At 42.0% G+C, this 26,197-nt stretch overlaps 2 protein-coding genes across 3 annotated transcripts; one reads left to right on the plus strand and one right to left on the minus strand.

Annotated features, from left to right (window-relative positions):
- Positions 1 to 5,240: 5,240 nt before the first annotated feature.
- On the minus strand, positions 5,241 to 9,875 carry kbtbd12 (kelch repeat and BTB (POZ) domain containing 12). 2 transcript variants are annotated; one of them, XM_076268795.1, is made up of 6 exons: positions 9,787 to 9,875; positions 8,205 to 9,429; positions 7,711 to 7,981; positions 7,197 to 7,347; positions 6,619 to 6,816; positions 5,241 to 6,262 (listed from the first exon to the last, which is right to left on the minus strand). In XM_076268795.1, the coding sequence occupies exons 2-6, from the start codon at positions 9,302 to 9,304 to the stop codon at positions 6,093 to 6,095; spliced, it is 1,890 nt and encodes a 629-aa protein (XP_076124910.1). In that variant the 5' UTR covers positions 9,305 to 9,429; positions 9,787 to 9,875; the 3' UTR covers positions 5,241 to 6,092. The 2 variants fall into 2 exon arrangements, with proteins under 2 accessions (XP_076124910.1, XP_076124911.1); XM_076268796.1 differs by having other exon boundaries at positions 8,205 to 9,346; positions 9,787 to 9,850.
- Positions 9,876 to 11,329: 1,454 nt separating this feature from the next.
- slc26a6l1 (solute carrier family 26 member 6, like 1) lies at positions 11,330 to 26,046 on the plus strand. The gene is made up of 19 exons (XM_076269213.1): positions 11,330 to 12,149; positions 12,588 to 12,727; positions 13,165 to 13,275; positions 14,393 to 14,571; positions 15,686 to 15,850; positions 16,326 to 16,478; positions 17,057 to 17,136; positions 18,829 to 18,976; positions 19,383 to 19,496; positions 19,708 to 19,785; positions 19,873 to 19,968; positions 20,197 to 20,303; positions 20,638 to 20,707; positions 20,924 to 21,016; positions 21,407 to 21,517; positions 21,778 to 22,221; positions 22,679 to 22,733; positions 22,864 to 23,009; positions 26,041 to 26,046. The coding sequence occupies exons 1-19, from the start codon at positions 12,010 to 12,012 to the stop codon at positions 26,044 to 26,046; spliced, it is 2,436 nt and encodes an 811-aa protein (XP_076125328.1). The 5' UTR covers positions 11,330 to 12,009.
- Positions 26,047 to 26,197: the final 151 nt, after the last annotated feature.

Below are 26,197 nucleotides of genomic sequence, written 5' to 3' on the forward strand. Positions count from 1 at the left end.
AAGCACAACAGGAAGTGACATAGGAAGATATAAGACAAGGCAAAACAAACAAGAAATACAATCACTACAGAAAACAAAGAATACATGGCCAGGACCTAATGATCCTGGGTCGGATCCTAACATTGTCTTGATAAACTTGTGCTTGTCTATGCCAAGGCTCTGCAGACAATTGGTGTTGTGGCTATGTTTTAAGAATGTAAAATTAATATAATATAGCCTTTTGTGCAATAGGCAAAAAAGAGCAGAAAGATGAACAACAATGCGCTTACTGTAGGCTACCACTTGGAGTTTACGAGATGGAAACGAAAAGGAGAGGCGTTTAAGGTGTCCAATCCGAAATAAGGAGGAATGTGAGGCGACGTTAGATCAGAACAGACCCGGCGGCAGACACAAATTCACGGACGGGCATTACACCTTTCCAGGGGGGGCACGGGAACTTAAATTGATCACGGTAGTTTAAGCTTACACTTGACGAAACATTTTAATATGAAAATGTAGATGCAATTGTTGTAAAATGGTGCAGCTCCTTTAAGAGAGCCCCATGCGCAGGGATGGAGAGAGAGAAAGCGAGAGGGGATATGTGTGTTAGAACTGAGATGCGTGTGGAAAAAGTAGACGTGCTGTTGAGACTGGAGCTAGTCATATTCAAAATAATGCAAAAATAAATCCGCAGATAAAACCAAAATCCTCGTTCATTTGCTAACCACTTTCAGATAGAGTGTTAGGATAACTTCGGCCCTGGAGTGGTAACAAGCTCCCTATTCTCCGACTAGGTCAGAAGAAAAAAACAGTAAAGGTTAACGCTATCAAACAAACCCAGAAACTACTAGGCCTACTTCTACTAACTACGATATGAGATATAGCCTACCTGCGAGCCAATAAGCTATATTTGTCATCAGATGACAGGGGTTAGTCCAGAAGTGAAGTAGACTGCGCCACGTAACCTCCTCTCCATTTAGGTGATGACTTCCAGGACGGGCCTGGCCCCCCAAAGCCCCCCCATGCCGCCGGGACTGGATCAGAATCACTATATTGCAGATAACTTTTATCCGTGTGCCTGATTTTCAAAAATGAGGTACTACTGCAATCCTTTAGGCAAACTGCACCTGATCAAGCCCACTCTTGCAGTTCCTCAGAGATGCAATTCTAGAACGCCTGAGCATTCCGCCATTCATTTCATTTTTGAAAATTGGGCACACGGATCAATAGTTAAATGCATTAACATAACATCCAATAAGCCAAAACGCATAAATAAAGCGGTTGCTATGCTGGGGTGCGTTTCCCGTACAATTATGGAAGTTAGCTTTTTACTAACATGGTACGATGCATCGTTCAACTTACCAACATCTGTTTCCCAAAACCATCGTACTTACATCGTACTTTGTAAGTTTGGACCATGATAGTTTTTCTTTATTCAGAGTCATCAAGTTAATTCATTGGTTCATATATACTGACCTTGTAAATTAACGACTGCTTTGAATTAACATTTAACACGTGTCATTTAAATGTGCTAGTGAAACAGTTGTGTACTCTATTGCTATTAAACCCCTATTCACCCATTTTACGCCATCAACTCTGTGGCGCAGTGCGTTAAGGCCGGTTGATGGAAGCCGCCGGTATGCAGTAATTGACAGTCACCTGTCCAAGGGTTCGAATCTGGGTTGAGATTTTGACAACAATATTCACACTGTTGTTTACCTAAGTCTATATATTGTGCAGATCATATTATCAGAATCAGCTTTCTTGGCCAGGTTTGCGTAAACTAACAAGGAATCCCCCCACTCCACGAAAATCAAAGGCTACATAATCTCAACTGACTGATCAAAAAGTGCGCACCTTATTATTATTTGCAGGTGTACTTTATGACTTCTGTGCACGTGGCTGCAAATTGACTTTTAACTTATATTTTCTGCCTTAGGCATTTTAAAATATGGATGTATGGTGGAGTGTAAATCAACCAGAAACCTAAATCTATTTATAATTATTAATTTGCACACAAATAACTGGCGTCAGTGACGTTTTTGACATGAAGATCCCCGGAACTATGCTTCTACTATCATTCTACCACAGGTCGAGAGGTGTAGTTGTAACTACACAACTATAGTGGTCGTGAACGTTCATTGCTACTATGGTTTTGGGAAACACTAACGTAGCTTAACGATGCATCGGACTTTGTAAGTTCCACCACCATAGTTCAAACTATCGTTTTGGGAAACAGTTGTGTCGTACTTACATAGTTTCAACCATGTTAGTTGCTAACATAGTTAGCAACGATGCTTTTGGGAAACGCACCCCTGGTTGCTAAAGTAATCATGCTGATTGCGAGGGACACATTATAGTGGTGGTTTCTAGGTTGTTGCTAGGGTAATTAAGATGGTTGCTAGGGTGTTGCTAGGGTACATATGGTGGTTGCTATGCTAAATAATGTGGTTGCTATGGTGGTTGCTAGGTTGACATTATAGTGGTGGTTGATAGGTTGTTGCTAGGGTGATTAATTAAGATGGTTGCTAGGGCGTTGGTAGGGTACGTATGGTGGTTGCTATGCTAAATAATGTGGTTGCTATGCTGGTTGCTAGGGTTAAAGCCAAATCATGTGTATACAGGTCTGCACTGTCACATCTTTAAAGCCAATCCACGATACAGGTCATGTACATGGTCTACTGTGGATAAAGATTTGTTTAACATGGATTGGCTTTAGATGACCTGTATAAACATGAATTGACATGGATTGGCTTAAAAAAAAATATTTTTCTAAAATGATCTGTATACACATGGATTGGCTTTAAGAAAAGATGGGACAGCATAGATGTATTTTCTTTTGTATGTTTATGACAAATAACGGTGCAAATTTGTCTCTTAGGGTAGTGAGTTGAGAGTTTCTGCCAATTACCATGCAAAGCCTTACCTATTTGGTGGAGACACAGAAACTCACAGTACCACCAACAGTACCACCAACAGTAAACCTACCATTGGTGTGCTAGATAGGTTTGAAGAAGACAAGAAAAGAGCAAAAGACAAATCAGAGAGGTATGTCATGGTCTTGTAATATGTATGTGCCAACTTCTAATGTAGTATTTATGCAAATATGGAGAAAATCTTTAGTCCTTTCTACCCGTTTCAGTGAAACTATCCACCATGAGTTTTTGAAGTTGCACGACTCCCTCGAAAAGGTAGGTGAACTTGTGAGACGTTGCAATTCCTCATCTTGCTTTATGACACATTATGGCATGTTCAAAAAGCACCTCAAACATTTCTTTTCACTAAGTCCTTTGACCCTTAACCACCCCATTTATTAAGCGACCTTGGGTACCTTGAAAGGCGCTATATAAGTCCAAGTTATTGTTTATTATTATTATTATTATTAACCATAACCCTTACTTAACTCTCAGGTAATACGTCTGTTGGAAAACGTAAATGACAGTGGTGAGGCCACACACAAAGGTCTTGTGGAAGGAATAAATGGTCTTACAAGGACAAGTAAGCTCAGCCTTTTTTATGAGTGATGTGATTTTCATGTTTGCATCAATTGAGTTGACAAACTGTAGGCTATAGTTGCACAGGTCAAGTGCTAAATGTCCAACACTAGAGGTCAGCATTTAGTTTAGATTGTGTTAACATGGGATACTAAGAGACTGTATTTTGCGTGTTGCAGTAAAGGAAAGCATGGCCAGTGTGTGGGATGGCATTACACCTAAGATTGAGGCGGTGATCATGAAACTGAACTCTCAGAGTCAGACACTCAAAGAAATGGAAGATAGAGAGGCTAAGGTAAGGCACCAATGTAAAATGGTCAGAGGGTGGTCTGCTGGTTAACTTTGAACTGATGTATACTAAAAAGATTTGAGCTACATTTTGCAAGGTAGATGGATAATTGTATCTTACTATTTTTTTTTTTTTGTCTTTCTGAAATAGTTGGTCACTGCTACAAAAGACCTGAGCACCCATCTGCAGGATTTGCAGCGAAACATGGATAGTTTGAAGGTGGAGCATGGCCAAGAGCAGACTGTGCTAGCAGAATTGCAGTCCCTACTCACAGCCACAGTGGAGGCCCAGTCCCAGAGATCTGCCTCCAGGCCAGTGCAGATGGTCAGCAGCGAGGTCCAGACCTCCCCTGGCTTGGTGGAGCAGTTCTGTGTGGTGAGTGAAGAGAAACGGGTCTTCGAGGGGGTCCGGCTCTGTGGCCCTAGAGCCACCCGCCTTCACGCCAAACCCTCAGAGCCTACTCTACATCTGAGTTCCTCCACCAAGCAAACCAATACAGACTATGACCAGACAGTCCCTACCAGGGCCACCTTGTGTCCTCTCCCCACTAACCAGCAGGAACGAGTCATGCACATGGCATCTGATGGATTGAACGAAAGCCTTTGTCAGCAGTCGTTCTGCAGACAGGCGCTTGAGGCTGCTGGGGACGGTGACATAGTCTCTGGCACTGCCCTGCAGGAGCCCAGACGGCAGTATGCACTGAGACAGCGAGTCATGCAGAGCTCTTGCTTTCTGGGATCCATGCAGGAGGATTCTCAAATGGTGGCCATCGCTGACAAACCCCAAAATAGAGTGATGCCTGCCAGAGAAGAGGTCATGGCACCTAACTTCTCCACATGTGGAGGGCCTCAGAAGACACGGTCGAAGAAGAGGCCCAGAGGCAAGAGGAGGGCCCTGATTCCACAGAATGTTCCATCTGTCTGTAGGGGGCCTGGACAAGGAAATGGTTTCCACAAGTCCAGACCAAATCACAAAGAGGAAGAGGAGGAGGAGGATGATGAATTATATCCAATGTATGAGACCAAGAACAAAGCACTCCGTGAGAACATCAAACCAGCCTTCACGCTGAAGGAGAACAAACAGGTTAGCCTGCATAATGATAATGGCAATGGCAGACAGCATGTGTGGAACATGTGGTCACAGAACACTGACAGTGTCCAGCACTGGTCAGCCTGTGATGGGGTAGACAGGAGACCAAAAGGAAAAGCTAAGGTTAAGGCTAAAGCTGGGATTCCTCAGAAGGCCAATGAAAGCCTCTGGAATCTTTTTGACTTTGATGACTCTGACTGATTTTGAAGGCCCACTTGGCAGTATTATAAATTGTTCAGATTTTCAGCCCATGGGTGTTCACAATAGAGGTCAGCTTTATAGGATAAATGATAAATATATATGGTGCACGAAAAGAGGACATTTTGAATGTCTGTTAGAGAGTGATAATTTGTTTGAAAAATACAAACAAACAAAAAACAACGAAGATACTCAGGCAAATTAATGTATTTTTATGATTTTGTTCTGTCAAGCAATTTTTTTGTCTGTTTCAGCAATAAATATTTATAAAAAAACATCAGTAGTAGGACCTTGCAAGACAAGTGACACTCTGAATGTCATTGTGACATTCTGACACTTCACTGCTGGTAATTTTATTAAAGTGCTGTTTTAATGAGTACTCATATCAGTAAATGTACATGTTTCAGTGTAAAGTGTGAATAGTTTCTGGTTGCCATCAGTCTCTGGAAGTCATCACTGCTTATCTGCAATAGTGCTGAAAATCGAATATTGGAACATGGTTATAAACAACAATTCCATACTGAGCTCATGATACAAACACAGTCTAAAACATTGAGTTAAGTATGGACAGATGCATTATTAATAGTATGCATTACTAGGGAGCCAAGACAGACACATGAAAAGTATAACCTCCACAAAAAGGACAAAGGTTTCCACTACAGCTTAAAACAATACAAAATAAAAATCTAATATTTACAAACTCATTTTTCTCTGGTTAAGCTGTGGCTTACAGCACTTTCAGCCACTTGGACGGGACATCCACACAGTGAGATTTTCAGTGGCATGATAAGATCAAAAGAAGCAGAATGAAACTTATTGGATAACTAACTACAATTAAAAAATAGAATAAGAATGACCCCTTTTGTTCCGCGACAAATTTCTCCACCTTCATTTGTGTGTAACATCCTGCAGCAGTGAGCCACTAGTGAAGAATCTGCTTTTGCTCTTGTATATCACGCTGGAAGCAGTTGCAGCCTACTGGCTATAGATTGGCTCTGTGCATATCTGGCCACACACAGAAGCAGCAGTAAGATGTGATGCGTCTACTCGTCCACGAGGTCGGCAGGAGGTGGCTGCAGTCCGCGGGGGTTGAGGCTGGCCACCAAACAGACGTCATAGTTGTCGTGCATCAGGACGTGCCTCCTCACCACTGCCCAGCTGTTCTCCCAAGGGTCCAGCTCCAGAATGTCCTTGGTTATGTTGTCAAAGCGATCTGGGGTGGCAGATTTGTATGTTCATGAGCAATACACTGAAAATGTATTGAGTCATGTAGCCTGAGCCATCAGTACTCTTGTCTATTGGGCATGGGATACTTCTTGGTCAGGTAGTCATAATAATAGTATTTTTTGTATAGTGCCTTTCTCAAACCTAAGGTCTCTCATATGATGGTGTACATTGACTCTATGGGGGGGATGTGCTAATGTTAGTTATAATTTAAGTTAAATTCTGGAATGCATCATACAGTACTGCTGTGGGGAGAGTTAATTCATAACATGATTATATCCCATTATATATAACATTGATTTAAATTGTGATCATGTCATAGACTGTATATGACAGCAAAATTACCTGCTCCTTTGTAATATCCACACACATATATTTTTCCATCCACCACTCCAGCATTGGAGGCGTTTGATCGCAGAGAGAGGACTGGCCATGGCAGTGGTGGTCCCTCCCTCCAGAAGTCTCCATCAGGGTTGTAGATCTCAACCACATTCAGGCAGCGCCGACACTGTCCCCGATCCACTCCCTCGCATCCTATGCCACCTGCATTAGTATCACAACACAGAAGTTATATCTACTGCTCAGATTTGATTTGTCAGTCATAAAATGTGATTTCAAGAAATGACTAAGCTATTAAATCTATTTTCTAAATATAAATCTAATAAAAATATTTTTAAATAGTAGTCACTTTGGAGAAAAGAATCTGGCAAATATTTTTCAACATACATAAATCATCTATTTACTTTAAAATTCTTCAACACACTGATTTTTTAAAAAATTTTTTAAATAAAGTTCCAAGTCATATTTCTGTTCAAAAACATAACATTCTCTGATCCAAGCCATATTTCTACTCAAAAACAAAGTTCTCTGATGCCAGCCATATTTTTGTTCTATGAGAAAAGCCCCTCCTGCACTGCCCTCACCCAGCACATATATTTCTCCGTTCAGGGCCACAGCGCTGCAGCGGTACTTGGAGTACTTCATGGGGGCCAGCTCTGCCCATTGGTTGCTTTCAGGGTCATACTCCAGCAGCCGGTTGCTCATTCGGTCTGGCTCCTCGTCAGTCAGATACGTCTGTCAGAGGGAGGACCAGACGAGCCACAACAGGTGTCAGAGCACAGGAGGGGGAAGTTACATATCATCACACAGGCAGAGGGACATACATGAAGTTAAAACATTTTAAAAGAAGAAAATGTCAAGACCGGACATAACTGCTCCATAAAAACGTAGTTAAAGCAGCAGAAAGGGGGTTTTAGTCTAAAACTAGCACGCTAATTACCTAAAGGCTGCACAGCTGGCTTTCACTCATGCAAACTGATGTTTTTGGTGCACTTTTGGTTTTTGGTTTACAACCTGTACAATCCCTGCCTGCCCTAATCCATGCACGCACGCATTCACACACACACAGACACACTTTTGCCTCCTCCTATGTCTCACCTGAGGAGTTCGGCCACCCAGCACATAGAGGCGGTCCTTGAAACGCAGAGCTGTGTGATATGCCAGTGGTAAGGGCAGAGGGGCAGCGCTTCGCCAGGGTCCACCCTGCATGGACCAGCGTTGCACACAGTTGGTCATGAGCAGCTGGTTTTTTAGCTTCATCTGTCCACCCAGTAGGTACAGGGTATCCCCGAGTGACCCCAGGGCATAGGAGTCACGATACTCAGCGGAACACAGATGACACCAGGTGCCTTGGGCATCAATGTTATATCTGAATTGGAGACAAGGGAAAAGGGTTACAAGTCAAAGCAATAAACAGAATAAGTCCTGAGCATGTTACATGCTCAAGATTACCAATAGGATTGATGTTTAATGTAAGTCTTTCAGTAACACTTTTGTTTTCCTGACATCAATGACACTGATAGTTTTAAATGTTTGCTTAAATGGCTGCCTATATAGAGTAATGTTATTTACTGTAATAAGTCATTTGTAACCTGAAAATCTCCACGTTCTGTTCCTTCTGCCTTGCCCTCCTGCGCACACCAGCTTCACCTGCCACTATGATCTGGTTGTCCTCTGTCACCACTCCTGCAAACACGTATCCAAGTGCGTCGCCGTAGCGAGGGGAAGTGATGTAATAGGTGCGCGCAGTGGTTGGCGCGTAGCAGAAACTGCAGTCGCTGAAGGACCCCTGACGTGTGCGGATGCCCTCAGTGTCATTGCCAATGCAAAGCAGCATGTCGGTGGTCTCCATGCCGTAGCGCAACTTCAGTCTGCGCGGAGCCGCCATTGGGTGCATGCCCGTGGTCTCCAAGGCCTCCTCCAGCATCTCCATACACTCTGAATTGGCCAGCAGAGTCGTGTTCCTTCGCATGGCCTCGCGCAGGTAGTCAGGGCTCACCAACGGAAGTCGCACTTTGCGTAGGAGCTCTGCCAGGTATTGATCCCGACCTTGACCCTGAGGCTGACCCAGGCCGTCTCCTCCCCGCGTGGAGGCCCCATGCCTCACCCAGCGCAGCACCACATCCAGGATGCTCTCCTCTCGGGCGATGTTGAGGTCATCGGAGCCCAGCAGCATGGCCAGCTGGTGGGCCTCCAGCTCCAGCACCTCCTCGCTCATGCACACCTGGGTGAAGTGCTGCTGCAGGAAGCGCCGCGCCTGATCAGCCAGATCCTCAGCGCCCAGGTCACGCGCATAGTAATATATGCCCACACAGTTGTTGACATCCATATTTTCAATCATGTAATGCTGACAGCGGGCAAACACATCATCCATCTGCAGTAGAAAGGCCGCCACCGATATACCTTGCACATTTTCATTTGAGAGTGGCAGCTTGGAGCTGTACATGTACTCCAGGAGTAGAGCGAGGCTTTTAGACGGCATGTCGCGTAGAAAGACTTCACGGTTTGCACACTCACGCAATCCGCAGGTAAACATGACGCGGAAGTAAGGACTGAAAGCAGACAGGACCACGCGATGACAGGCGAATCGGACATCCTCGGCCACCAGCACCACGTCAGTCAGCTGCTCAGTGTCTCTCATTCTGTTCAGCTGGTCCAGCAGTGAAATGCCGTGCCTCGACTTCAGATCCATTATTGTCCAAGTTAGACAGGGATACGTGAGAGAAACAGAACTCTAGAACAGTACAACAGTCAAAGTGTGTCTAGTGTAGAGACATCGTGAATGAAGAAATTCATCTTTGTGTGAGGCCACTTTAACTGAAAGGAGAGGAGACATGAGACACTGCAGGCACATGCATGAAATGTTGCACCAGAATGCCTCCTCATGTCCTACATACTAGATTATTTAAAACTTGCCGTACCTCTTCTTTCAAAATATCAAATATGTACATTTGTTTAAGATGTGTCTTAGAACTAGGGCAAACACATTGCTTATAATGAATATCTATGCCAAGACCATAAAACATTTCTGTAGTTGCCCACTTCACAGCCCAGCTTAGCTTAGAGGAACAGCTTGGATTTCTGCCCCTGAGCCCTCGTTAGTGAAGCACAAATGAAGCAAACGCAATTACACTTAATTTACACATGCACTATTGAGCTTTTTTTGCCCCATACCACAGTGAGCGTCCTCCTGGGATCAGTGCTCTTTAGACACTAGATGTCCATAACAATCTCTCAGCTGAGTGAGACTGCTGTCGATCGAGCATGAAGCAGTTATGGCTTAGGGTGAGCGTGGGGATGGGGATGGAGGGGGGGGGGGGGGGTTGGGGTCTGGCAGTGCCTTATGGGAGCTGAGTTAGATCTGTTTACTCTGTCTCTGGCGCGTCCCGCTGAGCAACAAACCTAAAAATAGATGCTGATGTGTCAAGAGACAAGTGTGGGGGCCAGAGAGAGAGAACACTGGGCTAACATTACTGTTCCAAGCACAGAGACCTCAGGAGTCTGGCCTTGGAATTAGGTCATTGATATTTCATTTATCTGTTACCTCTATGTTTTGAACCAGTTATGTTTCAGTATGCCCATCAATATGGCCCTGTCATATTTGCTAACCTTTGGAATAGCTGCAAAGAGTCTGGAGGGCTTGGTTCAGATTTCAACACATCATGGTCTTAAAGGGACCACTGTCCTTATGGCTTTAGTAAGTCACAAGTACACTGTTTGGTAACAGAGGATGTTCTCCCTCACCATTTGCTGCCCTGTAAATGCAAATGGTTTACTGGTAGTCCTACTATATTTGTGCTTCATGAAATACCTATAGAAATGTAATTCGTCAGAGGATTGTGGATTGTGGATTATGAATGTGGTGAGTTGATCTATTCTATCTCATAATAAATTGTAATGTGAAATAATACACATTGAAAAAATGCAACAAATAAAAAATGTCAAACAATTTAATACCATCTTTGGGGGATACTCTGCGTTCTGGGGTATGTCCGTGGAGAAAACATATCATGAAAGTGAGTCTCAACCACCAACAGCGGTGGTGTCAGTCATTAATGGAGATGCATCAATGATCAGATAGATTAACTTACCACACCACAGGTGTTGCTCAGCATCGTCTCTTAGATTAGTTGACAGAGCTGAGACATCATTAATTTAAGTATTTGAAAAATAATTTGAGTTCATGAATAGACCTGCCATTTTTTCAAATGGAATCTCACACTCAAAATTTGGAACACTTAGGAAAAAAGGAACAAACTCAAAGAGAAGTGAAGAAAACACATCAACACATCCAGCACCAACCTGGGTTGCCCTGGGTCTCCCATCCCACACCATCTTAGTTTACATGCATTTCTAGTGGTGAATTACGGTATGCGTTTATCAGGCCACCAGCCACTAGCTTTAGGTTATGATCTTTTTCATGGTCGTTTTTGTGATTCAGTTGGCATACAGCCTATCTTCTATTTGTAACAATTATGTTTATCACTATTGGATTTGCTTTATTCCTTGTGTGCCATATCAATAGAGATATTTATTTAAGGCCTGGCAACCATCTTATGGGCTATGGTGATATTGTAATTCTGAATAATAATTACCTATTTATTTCTGTAAAATTACTTTTTGTGATTTAAGTCTTTTTGGATTAGCATTCGCTAAATACCCATTACCTTCACCCGTTTATATCTGTTTAAATCGGTGTATATTACAGCTCACACTACGTTAAATAATTTCTAACACACTGAAGAAAAGGGGAGACTGTGAAAAGATGGGTAAAAGTGAAACTTTGGACTTTGAAGTTGCGTCATAATAACCCCCTGCCCTTCTCTGCTTCAGTAATCATATTTCTGTAGTGTAAGGTGTTTCCAATTCCTGCTTCCTATCTTTAGGAGCACCACTTGGTATGTTAACCAAATGTCATCAGTTACGTCCTGTTGTCTGTTGTCGTTTCCTGCAACTAAGTAACTTTCCATTCAAACCCAGCTAATAAACTGAGAAACATGGAAAACTGTTTGAATTCCACAGTAATTGGTCCTTGTCTTAATATGTTAAATAGTATCCAGGTTAACAGATAGGTACTTGAGTTATTAGCTTCAAGTGGGCTTTTAAGCAGTGACAGGTAGTTGGTCAGTGGGGTCAAACTCTGATTCATCATAGGCCCCACCCCTTATCATGGCTATATACACATCTACTGTAACACTCAACAAAAACTAGCCTGTGCTTGTACATTTGAATCATGTTATTCCTTATATGTCACTGAGTGAAGGAGTAGTGTAGTGAATCAGTACATCATTTGGAACTGAAACTGAGATCACTCGAATTTTGGAGAATACTAAATGTTTTTAGGTATTTCTGTAGAATTGTCTGTGTCTTTAGGAGAGGTGATACGGAGGAGAGAAGATGGAGATGGCAAAGAGAAGTGCGGGGGTGACTGTGCAGAGAGAGATCATGGACGAGCAGAGCCTGGAGGATTTAACACAGAGACTGGATTACAATGGCCGCCATCCTCCACTTGCTAAGTGTCTCAAACAGCGTGTCAGGTACATCTAACTTTCACAAATGATCCTGATCCTGATCCAAATTATTTTTTATGGAAAAAGTAGGCCTAAACTTCAACTTAAATGAAAGAGTAGCTTAATGTAAGCTTAAAGTTAGTTTACACTGCTCTAATTTGATTTAATATGTCAACATTTCAACTTGGGGGAAACTAAATATAGCAATACAAACAGTGAATCTATTGCTATCAGATAAAAGATTATGGCTACTAGCCTCTGTGTATAATGGAGTGAAATTGTATTGGGACAGACAGCTTTAGATAGATAGATAGATAGATAGATAGATAGATACCGGTACTTATTCATCCCGAGAATTTTTTTTAGCTTTCTGAGATTCAGACAAAATGTTTCTATGTGGAGTCTCATTTTTGAGAAAAGAAACTTGAGTGTCCATGTTTTCTGCTACTTTGCCTTGGCACATAGATGCAGTGTGGTTGACCTGAAGAGGAAGGTGGTAGGCTGCCTTCCAGTTCTCTACTGGCTGCCTCGGTACTCCATCTGGGACTATGGAATGCCTGACATTGTATCTGGCATTAGTGTTGGAATTATGCACCTTCCCCAGGGTAAGATGACAATTATTTACATTAATACATTTACATTTAATCCTTTTGCTGATCATTTTGTCTAAAGCGACCAACATCCAGAGCAATCACGGTACAGTGTGAATAGGAGACAATAGGGCAACAATCAGTACAACCTTTGTATAAGAGATGAAGAAGAGTTCAGAGTCAAGGTTAAGTCAAGTGATGTAGATAAAGAAGAGACAGGATGGAGACGAAGGTAGTTAGCGAGGTTTTTGAAGCCCCTGCTCTAGTAGCAACTGGTAGCACATTCTACCCTTGGGGAACTACAGTTGAAAATAGTTTGGATTGCCGTCAGCTTCTCGGCATTTTGTAAGAATGCATGGAAATGTATTTTACTTGGTACTTTGTAATAGAATACAATTACATTGTGCTGTTGTGATTAGCCAAGACAATGAATCTCTGTGTGTGTTCTTCAGGAATGGCCTATGCTTTGCTGGCCTCTCTGCCTCCTGTATACGGCCTCTACACATCCCTCTACCCAGCCCTGGTCTACTTTTTCTTTGGCACCTCCAGACACATCTCCATTGGTAGGTGAACATGTTTGTATTTTTGTTTTGTCTGGCTAAACCTATTTTAAACCTATGGGTAAGGCTATTTGCACCCCTGGTACAATTAGCAGTGTATGCTATTCGTACCCTGGTGCAATAAGAAGTGAATTCTATTCGTACCCCGGTGCACACAGCAATGTGTTCTATTAGTACCCCGTCTGGTACAAATATCAATGTATGCTATTCATACCCAGGTGTACACAGCAATGTGTTCTATTAGTACCCCGTCTGGTACAAATATCAGTGTATGCTATTTGCACCCCTGTGCATTTATTCTGGCATATTGATCACACAATGTAATAATATATATATATATTTTTTTTTTAAAACAAGCAACATGTTTTTTTGTTGTTATGTAACAGGGTGTGAATAGCTCAGCTGTGTAATAGACACTCTGTATAAGGTATGCTGTTTGCATCAATATACTGTTAGAAGTGGATGCTATTCGTACCCTGGTGTTTATAGTAGGCTATTGCATGCTATTTACACCTTGGTGCGTGAACCTTGGTGCATTGAACTATTGTTGCAATCAAAACTTCCATTTGAGAACCGATTTCTTGTTCAAATTTCACGCCTTCTCTCCAGAGACGTTGGTACACATGCACACTCACTCTGCCAAAACACATCACACAGGAATCGAACCCCGGTCTCCCACGTGCCAACCCTTGTCTGTGACCATTGCACTCAATCTTCTTCCACAAGGAAATTGTGTTTGACGGTAAACTTATAGTTTAAAAGCCTGAACGTCATATTCACGAAATGTCTGTTAACTAACAAACTGACGGTTGTATGTGTTCACTGAACCAAGATTATGAAAATAAAACACAATTTTTCAATCTAATATTAATCTCAACAGATATTAGTGCCGAAACGTTTCAGAATTCTTCACTTTCTGCTGACGAAAAAACGAATGTCCGCCATGTTTTTTTGTGCACGTGAGCAACGTCTTTTTGTTGTTATGTCACAGGGTGTGAATAGCTTAGCTGTGTGGCCAAGGCTATTCGTACCAGGGGTGTAAATAGACACTCCGTAAACCTATTTAATACTATACTCTGATGAATCTGCTCTTGACCTCTCTGTTGGGATGCGTCTGCAGGCACCTTCACCGTGCTCAGTATCATGGTAGGCAGCGTCACAGAGAGCCTGGTTCCAGATGGTCCAGGGAGCTTAAATTCGGACAGCAGCAACTCCACCGCTGAGTATGACGTCACGGCCAGGGACCTCCACAGGGTGCAGGTGGCAGCCGCCACTACAGTCCTGGCAGGCCTTATCCAGGTCCCTCACACATGCTATGCTCACGCGCATGTTTCATGAAAACCCACAACTGTTTGCAACCTTGTTCACAAAAAAAAACATTCTGGTAACACTTCACCTTACAACAAACATACTTCTCACTAATAATTCCTACAGTGGGAGGATTCAGATAACACAGGGGGATCAAAGGATGATAACCATATTTCACAACATATAAGAGGTTAAACTAAAACATTTCATTCACTGAGACTTATATAAAAAAATATACCACACTCTATAGCAGGTTAAATCATCACATGTGTTCTGTGTGTCTGTAGGTGCTCATGTGTTCTTTATGTCTATAGGTCATGTGTTCAGTATGTCTGTATGTCATGTTTTTATTAGGGCTGTCAATCGATTAAAAAAATAATCTAATTAATTACATACTCTGTGATTAATTAATCTAAATGAATCGCATATATAATTTTTGCTGTGAAAGTATTTTAAATATTTAAATTCAAATGAATCATTGAATAATCAGCATTAGTGACATTAAAGTTCAAAAACTCTTATTATTATTTTCACTGTTCAAATAACGGCCAAAATAATCTATGATATGACCTAATATGCTGAGGAAATAAATTCAAAAGTGCTTTGGGAAGAAGTTTTTTCTTCACATACAAGGCATTTCAGGCCACAGATATAACCTAGGGGACACAATGAAAATAAATTAACACTCCCCTCAATGTCAACACTTATTCCTTTGCATTGATGTGCGACTATAGAGTTGATGAACTCCGGTGATATGCAAATTCCTTGCTGCAGACATTGCAAAGGACTTTATTTTCAACACTTTGTTTTTATCAACACCATCAGGGCGTTTTTTAAAAGTAAATTTTTCAATCAATGATCCAGGCAGCACGTTTTCTTCTCTCTCCTTCATTTTACAGTTTAATTTTTACTGACTAGAACGGCTCGGGTCAAAGGTCATAAGGAATCGACTAATTGGCACTAATTTTTTTAATCAGTTATTTTTTCTCAAATTAATTAATCGAAATTAATCAGTTATTTTGACAGCCCTAGTTTTTATATGTCTGTGGGTGGTGATGTGTTCTGTATGTCTGTGGATCTGCTCATGTGTTCTGTATGTCTGTAGGTGGTCCTGGGTCTTGTGCAGTTTGGCTTCGTGGGCACATACCTATCGGAGCCGGTGGTTCGTGCCTACACCACCGCCGCTGCGGCCCATGCCGTCGTGGCGCAGCTCAAGTACTTGTTTGGAGTCTCACCGACGCGCCTCAGTGGCCCACTTGCTCTCATCTATGTGAGGAGAACTGCCCAATCACATACTCACACACACATTAAAGGTGCAGTCAGTGATCGTACGATTTCAAGCCCATAACAGTTTTTGTTACATTCAGCGAACACCTCCTCACAATCCGACAGCTGCCCATCCTGTGAGTACACTGTGAAAAAAACCTGGTCTCTGTAGGCAGCCCAGGCTCCAAAAACTAGACACAAACAAATTTGGGGCAGCCTGTCTCCCAAACAAAACTCTTGTGTGGAGTTTCTCTGAGAATACTGACAGAGGGGTGAACTACCTCTCTGGTGTGTTTTGTTGGTCCTTGGGTAAAATATAATGTACGTTGTTTTGGACAACCGTCTGCTAAGAAATTTAAATATAAAACATAAACAAACGCAATGTCATGCACAATCGACTGCACCTTTAATGGGCTCTACCAATTGCACTCAACCAAAACAAGCCTAACACTGCCTCTGATGCTTTGGTTCTGTGCTAGACGCTGGTGGATGTGTGCTCGCTGCTCCCTGAGACCCACCTCCCTACGCTAGCGGTCAGTGGTGTGTCCATGCTGGCTCTGATCATCGCCAAAGAGCTCAACGCAGCCTACAGACACAAGCTTCCTGTGCCCGTCCCTGTGGAGCTCCTTACTGTAGGCCGCCTGCTTTCACTTTCACTCATATTTTCACATTACACGCTCATGTTTTTAAGAAAGCCATTACATTATATGACAATGAAAAAACATGGTCCGCATTTGGTGTTTTATGTTCTTTTTTCCGAATTCATCCAGTGCTTTATACTATTACATCTCTCAATTGATTGTAATCAAAAGACATTCAAGTATAATCAAGCACATCCATGGTATAGTTGTACATTTGAGCTCCAGTTTTTCGAGACACAGTTCTGCCATCTGAGCTCAGCTGTGTCGTGTGAGGCAGGCTGGCGTGCATGTTGTTATGCTGCTGTAGGAGTCTGCCAGCCAGCTGGCCGGCCTGTATGCTATGTGCTATGCTATGCTGTATGTATGACTCACCACACGTGTACCTGCACCCCTAGCACATACTTAATGACACACACAAGCACTGTTTATGTGTGTTTGCTTGTGTGTGTGTTTGAGTGCACTTGCATGTCTCCATTGTGTGTGTGTGTGTATGTGTGTGTGTGTGCACGTGCATGTCCATTGTATTCATTTTGTGGATGCACAAATGCTTTGCTGTTCTCTCCTCCTAGATTGTGGCAGCAACACTGATCTCGTCCTATGCAGAGCTAAGTACCTACAAGGTCCCTGTGGTTGGGGAAATTCCTTGCGGGTAAGATCCACAACTCATCCTTCATTTTGCACTCATTTTCTTCACTAGACTGAATGCACAGATTCTACATCTACTGAGTTCACTGGTTCTAAATTTGAGACACAGAAATACACAGCTGCAGCTGTTATCTGTGCCAATGCATGTCTGCAGTTTCTATTGAAAATGTATTCAGCCAGCAGTTGCGTGCTGATGGCTGATGCTGACCTCTCAAAATGATTATATCATGGTGGTGAGTTAGTGCACAGACGAGCCGCAGGCACATAACGCCACTCAGCCATGCAGCTGCAGCCAAGAACCCCAGACACTGCCTCGCCTCACGCTTCATTTCCCAACCAAAGACCATGGAGGCTCACTCAGGGTCTGCTGCATGCGTGATGTTTAAATGTGTTGCTGGTGTTACAAAGTCGTGAACATCAGTGATACTGTCTGTGATGTGTGATACTGAACATGCACATAGGGGTGATATCGATTATGGTGATCAATAGAGGCATTGATCACTGGAGCGTAAGCAGTTAAAACTTAATGTAATAATTCTGTTTATGAAACACCTACAAGTCTACGAGTCTAGCCTGAATGGAAATAATATATGAAAAATAAAGAATATTTATATATGTATACTATATATATATATACTGCCCTACAAAGGCAAAAGGCAGTAACTGACCAGAGTGTCAAACTGAGAAAAATGACTTTAAAGTTTTTTGTTTTGTCTACACAAATGTATTATAGGTAGAGCAATGCAAATCTGGTGAATTGTTGCCCTGATGAAGAAATGTGTGTATATAAAAAAAACTTGTGCTCAAAGTTGACCTTTGACCCTTATTTGTCAGATACTGCACTCTGCCTTTGTATTATGTACTAAAAATAAGGAGTCGTGCAAAGGCAAAAGGCAGTAACTGACATATAATCAATATTTGCTACCAAAGGCAATGTACGTATGGTAACTGTACTTGCACGTCGAAGAACAAAGCCAAAGAACAGTAACTGCAGTTGTGGCTCTCTGCCATGGTTGCTTGTATGGTTTTGGGAGTTACGGTGAACACAACCTTCTATTAAAAAAAAAAAAAAAACAGTGAAATTGAGTATAGATATTTATCCACATGATAAAGGAAGTCTTTAATATCCCAAAAATGACATTAACTCATTTTCGACCAAAAATGCAGTTACTGCCTTTTGGCTTTGTAGGGCAGTATATATATATATATATCAATAGATGCATTGATCACTGGAGCGTAGAGCTAAAACTTGACGTAAAAATTCTGTTTATGACACACCTACAAGTTTACGAGTAGCCTGAATAGAAATAATATATGAAAAATAAAAATATAACATATAAAGAATATTTATATATGTATACTGTATAGAGCGCTATATATATATATATATATATATATATATATATATATATATATATATATATATGTATATATATATAGTTCTGGAAAGAATTAAGAAGAGACCACTGCATATTTTTCTGATGTCATCCTAAATTATTTTTTTCCAGAGCTGTATATACAGTATATTACAGTGCATATTTCAGGTGCTGACTGTGTGCACACTATACTCTTTTAGCTATATTCAGCTGCCATTTGCCATCAATGTATGTTATGTATGTATGTATTTGTAATTAACTGGTAATTATTAGTCATGTTTGCTCACTGATTGGCTGCGTTGTCTCTGTCTCTCCGTCAGGCTGAGCCCCCCCAGTGTGCCTGACTTTAACATCTTTGGAGAGGTCATCGGGGACGCCTTTGCCATAGCTATTGTGGGCTATGCCATCTCTATCTCTCTAGGAAAAACCTTTGCCTTGAAGCATGGATACAAAGTGGACAGCAATCAGGTATGCAAAGGTGTGGTTGTCACAGGTGAATAACTCTGAGCATGTTATATGTTCCTTGAGGGTTTCCGGTTGAAACGTTCAAAACCAACGCAGATACTTTGAAATTAAAATTAATCACACTTTAGCATAATGCTCTACAAAATGTTGACTTTCTTGTCCCCAAGTTACCATTAGCTCAATGTTGTTAACTGTGCCACCAGAAATGCCTTGGGAAACGCTCCTGTTTGTTTCTGCAGTTGAAAGGGTCTATATGCATGATTTTCAAACAAGTGATATGAAGTGATATGGCTCATGGTATTGCGTTTTCTTGTTGTCAAAGCTATCTGCACTCACAACAGCATTAATGTGCTGATGACCTCTGATTAACGTCTGCTCCATCTCGTCTCTGCTGCTCTGGTTGTGGTAGGAGCTGGTGGCTCTGGGGCTCAGCAACACAGTAGGAGGATTCTTCCAGTGCTTTGCCGTCTGCCCCTCCATGTCTCGCAGTCTCGTCCAGGAGAGTGCTGGAGGCAAAACCCAGGTACCGTATCCCAGGTTTCTCAGCTGGCAAAGTATAGGGGCAGCAAAGCTTTTGTCTGGCAAAAAAATAAAATAAATAAATCACAATGTACAACATGAGTTGGCTATATAGCACACTACAGATTTGGAAGAAATTCCACTTTCTCTTCCACTGAGATGTTGCACACATGCAAACAGATGTGATGCCAAGTCCCCCTCACTCTTTGCTGCAGATGGCAGGGGTCTCCTCGGCTGTGATCGTGCTGGTGACTGTGCTAAAGCTCGGACCTCTGTTTCAGGAATTGCCCAAGGTGAACTTTCCTCAAAGATTGTAGCTATGTTAATTTGGGCACTTATCACTTGTATTATAACAGTTTTTTTTTCTCTTGGACTTTCAGGCTGTCCTAGCTGCCATTGTCATTGTGAATCTCAAAGGAATGTTCAAGCAGTATTATGATATGGTGACTCTGTGGAGAAGCAACAAGATTGACCTGGTGAGAGTTAGACAGTGCTTACTATTTAACAAGCATTAGATTTTAGGCCTATAGGTTAGTATCAGGTTATGAGGCATATCCTGGCATATATTTATATTGGCATATAGTGGTTTGCAGAATTATTCTACAGAAGTTATGATCATCAGCTGCTGCTGCTGCCTCCTTTGCATGTTAACCCCATTCCTTTCGCAGCTGCTGATTACTCACACTGACATGTTTTGTCTGTAGCTTGTGTGGCTGGTCACCTGGGTGTCCACACTGCTTTTGAATTTGGACATGGGACTTGGAGCCTCTGTTGCCTTTGCCTTGCTGACTGTTATCTTCAGGACCCAGCGGTAACTTATCGTCTTTTCTCTCTCTAGTTTAGTTTTGGCCATTCTACTCCTGAATAGGGGGGTTAGGTAGTTTACTCCAGTTAGTTCCCTTTTAGCTATAGGCTAGCTGCTTGGCTAACTGGTGTAACCCACTTCCAGTGAAGTAAGCTATGCTAAGCTAGGCTAACTGTGTCTGACTGGGTTATTGCACACAGAGAAAAGATAGGGTATGTATCCTCCTATCTCACTCTGAGGTAGATGGCAATTAAGCTAAGTTCCAAAAGTTGGCATGTTCCTTTAAGGTTAGGGTCAGACTAGTTCTCCCTCACCTGTTCTCTACCCTGTGTTCTTGCAGGCCGAGATACTCCGTACTAGGTCACGTTCCTGGGACAGAACTGTATGTGGACATGGAGACACACAAAGGGGTGAGAGACTGCAGCACCAGGCAGACTTGCTACTGTTTTACTGCAAATTAATTACATTGCTAGGATGCATGGCTTTTTTAAAATAATTTTTTACTTTTACTATTGCTAGAGTGAGTGATTTGAAAGAGTGTACTCCAACCACTCTGAATAAACAACAGATATAAAATGAAAAAGTGATTTATTGTCAATCACCCTCTAAGCTTTTCTCTGTAACAGGTGAGAGAAGTCCCAGGTATCACCATTTTCCGCTCCTCAGCTACAGTCTACTTCGCCAATGCTGAGCTTTATCTAGAGGCCCTGAAGGAAAAGGTCAGAATCGACCCCGTCACATCCCCCAGCACCTCTGTTCACTTAACTCTACATCCCCCAACTCCTCTGTTCACTTAACTCTGTCTCATCTTAAAGATAGTCCCTCATATCCCCCAGCACTTCTGTTCACTTAACTCTACATCCCCCAACACCTCTGTTCACTTAACTCTGTCTAATCTTAAAGATAGTCCCTCATAAACCCCAACACCTCTGTTCACTTAACTCTGTCTAATCTTAAAGATAGTCCCTCATATCCCCCAGCACCTCTGTTCACTTAACTCTGTCTCATCTTAAAGACACTCCTTCCCGTGCCCTGCACTTCATGCCCTGCACACATGTTTTCCCTGCCCGACATGACCCCTGTGTGCCCGTGTGACCCCATGTGTGTAGAGTGGGCTGGACATTGGTAAGATGATCATGTACAAGAGGCGGCAGGAGGCCAAGCAGAGACGCAGAGAGAGGAGAGCCAGGAGAAGGGCCAGGAGGCAAGCTAAGAGACGTGTGAGTATACCACAATATAGAGTCCTTCAAGTGCAAATTGTGTGTTCTGAGTGTATATGTAAGGGATAATATTACTGTCTTTCTTTTTAATTAATTATCAGTTTAGAGCAGTTATCGGGCGGCTATTCCTATTCAAGTGAATGGGGAGGCATATAGGAAGGGGCGAGATATAACGGCCATATTGGCATTGCAAACTAACCCCATGCATTTCTATGGAGGATTCTTTAAGTGCCGTGTCTCTGCTTTATCTATCTCATCAGCAACAGGCCTTCAGGGCAGCCTCCCAGAGGAGAGAGGTGTTTTCTGTGGAGGAGGAGGCCGCCCACTGGCAGGATGGACAAGGGAAGACTGAAACAGCGCCCCCACTGGGGGAGGAGCAGCGTTGGCGGCCGCGTGAGAACAGCACGGTCTTTGTCATGCCAGACTCCCCGGGCTCGGCCGAGGGCCAGTGCAGCTGGGTGTACCTGAAGGGCTTGGATCCAGATAGTGACACCCAAGGGTCAACTGTAGAGGATGGCGACACAGCCACATTGGATGGAGACACGGCCACATTGGATGGAGACACCACTACGCTGGACTCCGGCAGCATGGAGAGAATGTCCCTGGGCTCGCTGGGCAAATGGACCTGGGACATCCACTCGATCATACTGGACCTGTCCACAGCCAACTTCATTGACACAGTGGCCATCAAGTTGATGAAAAATGTAAGTGAAACACCATGCTGGGAGTGACTAGAAGTGGATACAAGATGAAAAGAGACCTGGGAATGCTGAGAAAAGTCTATCCAATCAACACAAAATCTATTTGCAAATTTAATACCATGGAAAAGATCCTAAGTGTAACCATCGGCGGGTCAGCTAAAAGTTGTCACATGCCACATGATGGCTTTAGTTCATACACAAGAACTTTGCTCATAGACTGACTTTGCACTTTGCCTTACATTTAAATTATTGTGTTTGTTTTCTAAAGTCTAAACAGTGAGGAGGGTGAAAGAGACGGATAGAAACATAGCAGGCAGCTTTGTTGCATCAGAAGTGAGGGAATACTATTAAATACATGGAATGTTCAAACAAATCTCATTTGGAAATGGTTCATAGCAAAAAATCTGTGGAACTGATAAATATTTGTATCTAACGAGATTAGGACCTTTCATCTTTCTAGATTGTCCATGATTTTGGTGAGATTGACATTGATGTTTACATGGCCGGGTGTCAGGGTAAGTCAGACCAAACATGGTGCTCTTCAGGCAGTTTCTATAAGCACTTCTCACTCCTTCCCTCCATTTATAAAACAGACGCCAGTATACCATAATCACTGGCTCTCTTGTGCTTATTGTTGGGCTCTAGCCACGGTGGTAGATGAGATGGAGTGTGGTGGATTCTTCTCCGACTCTATGACCAAAGAGCGTCTGTTTGCCACAGTCCATGATGCTGTCCTGTACTGCCAGAATCACAAAGGTCACATCTCCCACACCAGTTATGATTACACACTGGTAAGCTGCAAATTGCATTCAAAACACCTACAAAATCAAAATCAAAACAAGTTAGTATATGGTGTGTGCTAATATGTGAGAACTTGAGAAGATAATAATTATTGATGTACTGTAAGTAAAGAAACTAAATGTACCGCAGAAAGAAATCACGCTGAAAGGCCTATATGATTCTAACTGTCTCACTAAATTGCATTATCTACACTCAATTCTTGGTATATGCTAGACAACAAGTACCAAAACATGATTAGTTCATAGATTTCACATGTAAAATTAATTTTATACAACCCCACCTCCATCTTGCCTGTTCATAATTCTGAGAAATTCTTGATTGTTTGTGTTATGTTTATGTTATGTGTGTGGGTGTGTGTGTGTGTGAGTGTGTGTGTGTGTGTGTGTGTGTGTGCGTGCTTGTGTGTGTGCCTGCGTATGTGCCTGTGCATGCAAGCGTATGATTACTGTGAATGTATGTGTGTGTGTGTGTGTATCTGTTTGTGCACATGTGTGCACATGAAATGGGTTAACATGACCCCTGGAGGCAAACATACGGAAAAAAATGGTCATCCTAGGCCCTACAGTTCTCAAGATATTCACAGAGAACTGTGTCTGCCCTACCCTCCTTTCGGGGGGTCCAGTCCAGCGGGGGGGCTACAGATCAAAACGAAAAATGACGGTTCCATGCTATCCATGTGGGGGTACATGCCCACCAAGTTTTGTGTACCCCGGTCTTTCAGTGTCCCGGGAATCCTTGTTGGTGTACGTCACTAAATGAACACATAAATTATTTTATTGTAAGGCCCCCCATGAACGAAAGTACACAAAACGTGGCATGCATTCGGAGGGTGTCGTAATGATCCTACACTTTTAATATCGTGCAGTTTTGACCTTGTCAGCCAGAGATATTGTGATGAAAACACCTAATTTTTTGCTTTTTCATTTTTAACTAGGTGGCGCTATACATGAAATAAGTGGTAATAGGATGGGTTGACATGCCCCCTTAAGACCAACATACATAAAAAAGGTGGACCTCCTAGGCCCTACGGTTCTCGAGATATTCACAAAAAACTGTCTCCGGCCACCTACAGGCCAGTTGGTGTATAGTAACATAAATTAATTTATTGTGTGGCCCCCCATGAACGGAATTCCACAAAACTTGGCGTGCATACAGATGGTGTCATAATGATCCTACACTTCCAATTTCGTGCAGTTTTGACTATGTTAGGTCACAGATACCTTCCATTACAACACCTCATTTTTCCTTTTTTGTGTTTAACTAGGTGGCGCTATACATGAAATGAGTGGTTATGGAATGGGTTGACATGGCCTCTTGAGATCAACATACAAAAAAAAAATGGTCCTCCTAAACCCTACGGTTTTCGAGATATTCACAGAAAACTGTGTCTGCCCTACCCTCCTTTCGGGGGGTCCAGTCCAGCGGGGGGGCCACAGATCAAAACGAAAAACGATGGTTCCATGCTATCCATGGGGTTACATGCCCACCAAGTTTCGTGTACCCCGGTCCTTCAGTGTCCCGGGACTCATTGACGGAAATTTGGGCATGCGAAAAAGAAAAAAGAAAAAAAATTCTGACTAAACCTATATGACCGCCGCTTCGCTGCGCGGCGGTCATAATGAGACAGCACATTGTGCAGATGAAAATATTTTGTTGGTAGTTAGCTCTGTTTTTTATATACAATTTAATTCAGATGATATATGTGATGCAATCATGTGTGTCCTGCCTACCAGCTACCTAGTCTGCTTGGTAAAATAGAACTAAACTTTATTTGCCTATTGTTGCCCAATGTATTACCAAATTGCAGCTGTCATTAGCTACCTTTTAATATCTGCAAACTATCGTTGGTGATTCTTTAGGGTGTCGACCTGTTAAATCGTTATTTAAGACAAAGATTAACATTAATGTTGGTTGGCGAGTGTTTGTTTTTCAAGAATGATTGTTAAAGATCTATTTCAATATTGTATATCAGCACTAACATATTGTAAATACTGTTTTCGATAGGAACTGGATATAAGTGGCACCAGGCTTTAAAAAGTAGCACCAGTACGTGTCAAAGAAGCATACTAGAAGAACCCTGTGAAATGGAGTGAGTTCATGACTTGTCCAGATGTGTTAGGATAACCTATCAAATCTCTCGATTGTACTTGACCCAGACATGCATCTGAAATATGACTTGCATGTATAGTGTTAAAGGGATATTCCACCATTTGGGGAATTAGATGCATTTTAATAAGACCAACGGAAAATCTTCTAGGCTGATTTGACATGGAACTATACTCTCATTTAGGCGTAATAATCCAGTCACTAACCAATTCGTCTGCTGCAGCTCAACCTTTTTGCTGGAAGTTAGCCTACGGGGACTATTTTCAGGTGCTGCATGATATCATTGTGCTGCTGCACCCATGGTGTTCCTTGATTATTACGCTGGAATGAGAGTATAGTTCCATGTCAAATCAGCCTAGAAAATCCCCACGTTTCATTTTCCGTTGGCCTTATTACACTTTCTAACTTGAGAGGAGACAAGTAAATGGGAAAATTACTTTTAAACGTGATGCTAGCAGGCGAGATGCTAATGGTCTAATCCGATTCAATGATCTATGCTAGGCTGGAGCTAAAAGTGGTATCGCCAGACTCAGAGAATGAAAGGAAATGAGTGTAATTTTCCAAATGGTGGATTATCCCTTTAAGAAGTTGGTCAAATATTGAAAATACATGTTATAAAAAGTTCCTCTCTTTGCATATTTTACACATTTCACACTACATTATGCATATGTTTTACATATTATAGAAAAAGGACAATTTTCCTATCAAAATTTAATGTCTTCTTTCTGCTTTCATTTGATCATCTTCATCAGTATTGTACAGTATGTTACTACCAATACTTACTATGTGTTTTATCCATTCTATCTTTATTGTAACTTTTTTTTCTTTTTCATGTGTACTATATCGACACAGATAGTTACTGATGGGTTACATGAGGTCATAAACCTTCTCTTTACTGCTGTTTTTTTCTGTCAGATATAGATGATCCTTTGAAACATATTTGAAATTTGAAATAGGTCATTGCCAGTTAGTAGAAAATGGGTAAGATCAATAATTAGTTGATCATGTAGTATATTTTTTGATTATTGAAATTGTTGTTGTGTAAATTATATAATTATTATTATATAATTAT

Source organism: Alosa pseudoharengus, unplaced genomic scaffold (genome assembly GCF_046254945.1).
Source record: "Alosa pseudoharengus isolate Yale_2024_CS ecotype anadromous, Long Island Sound unplaced genomic scaffold, YU_APseudo_1.1 YU_APseudo_1.1_scf_5, whole genome shotgun sequence".
Lineage (NCBI taxonomy): Eukaryota > Metazoa > Chordata > Actinopteri > Clupeiformes > Clupeidae > Alosa > Alosa pseudoharengus.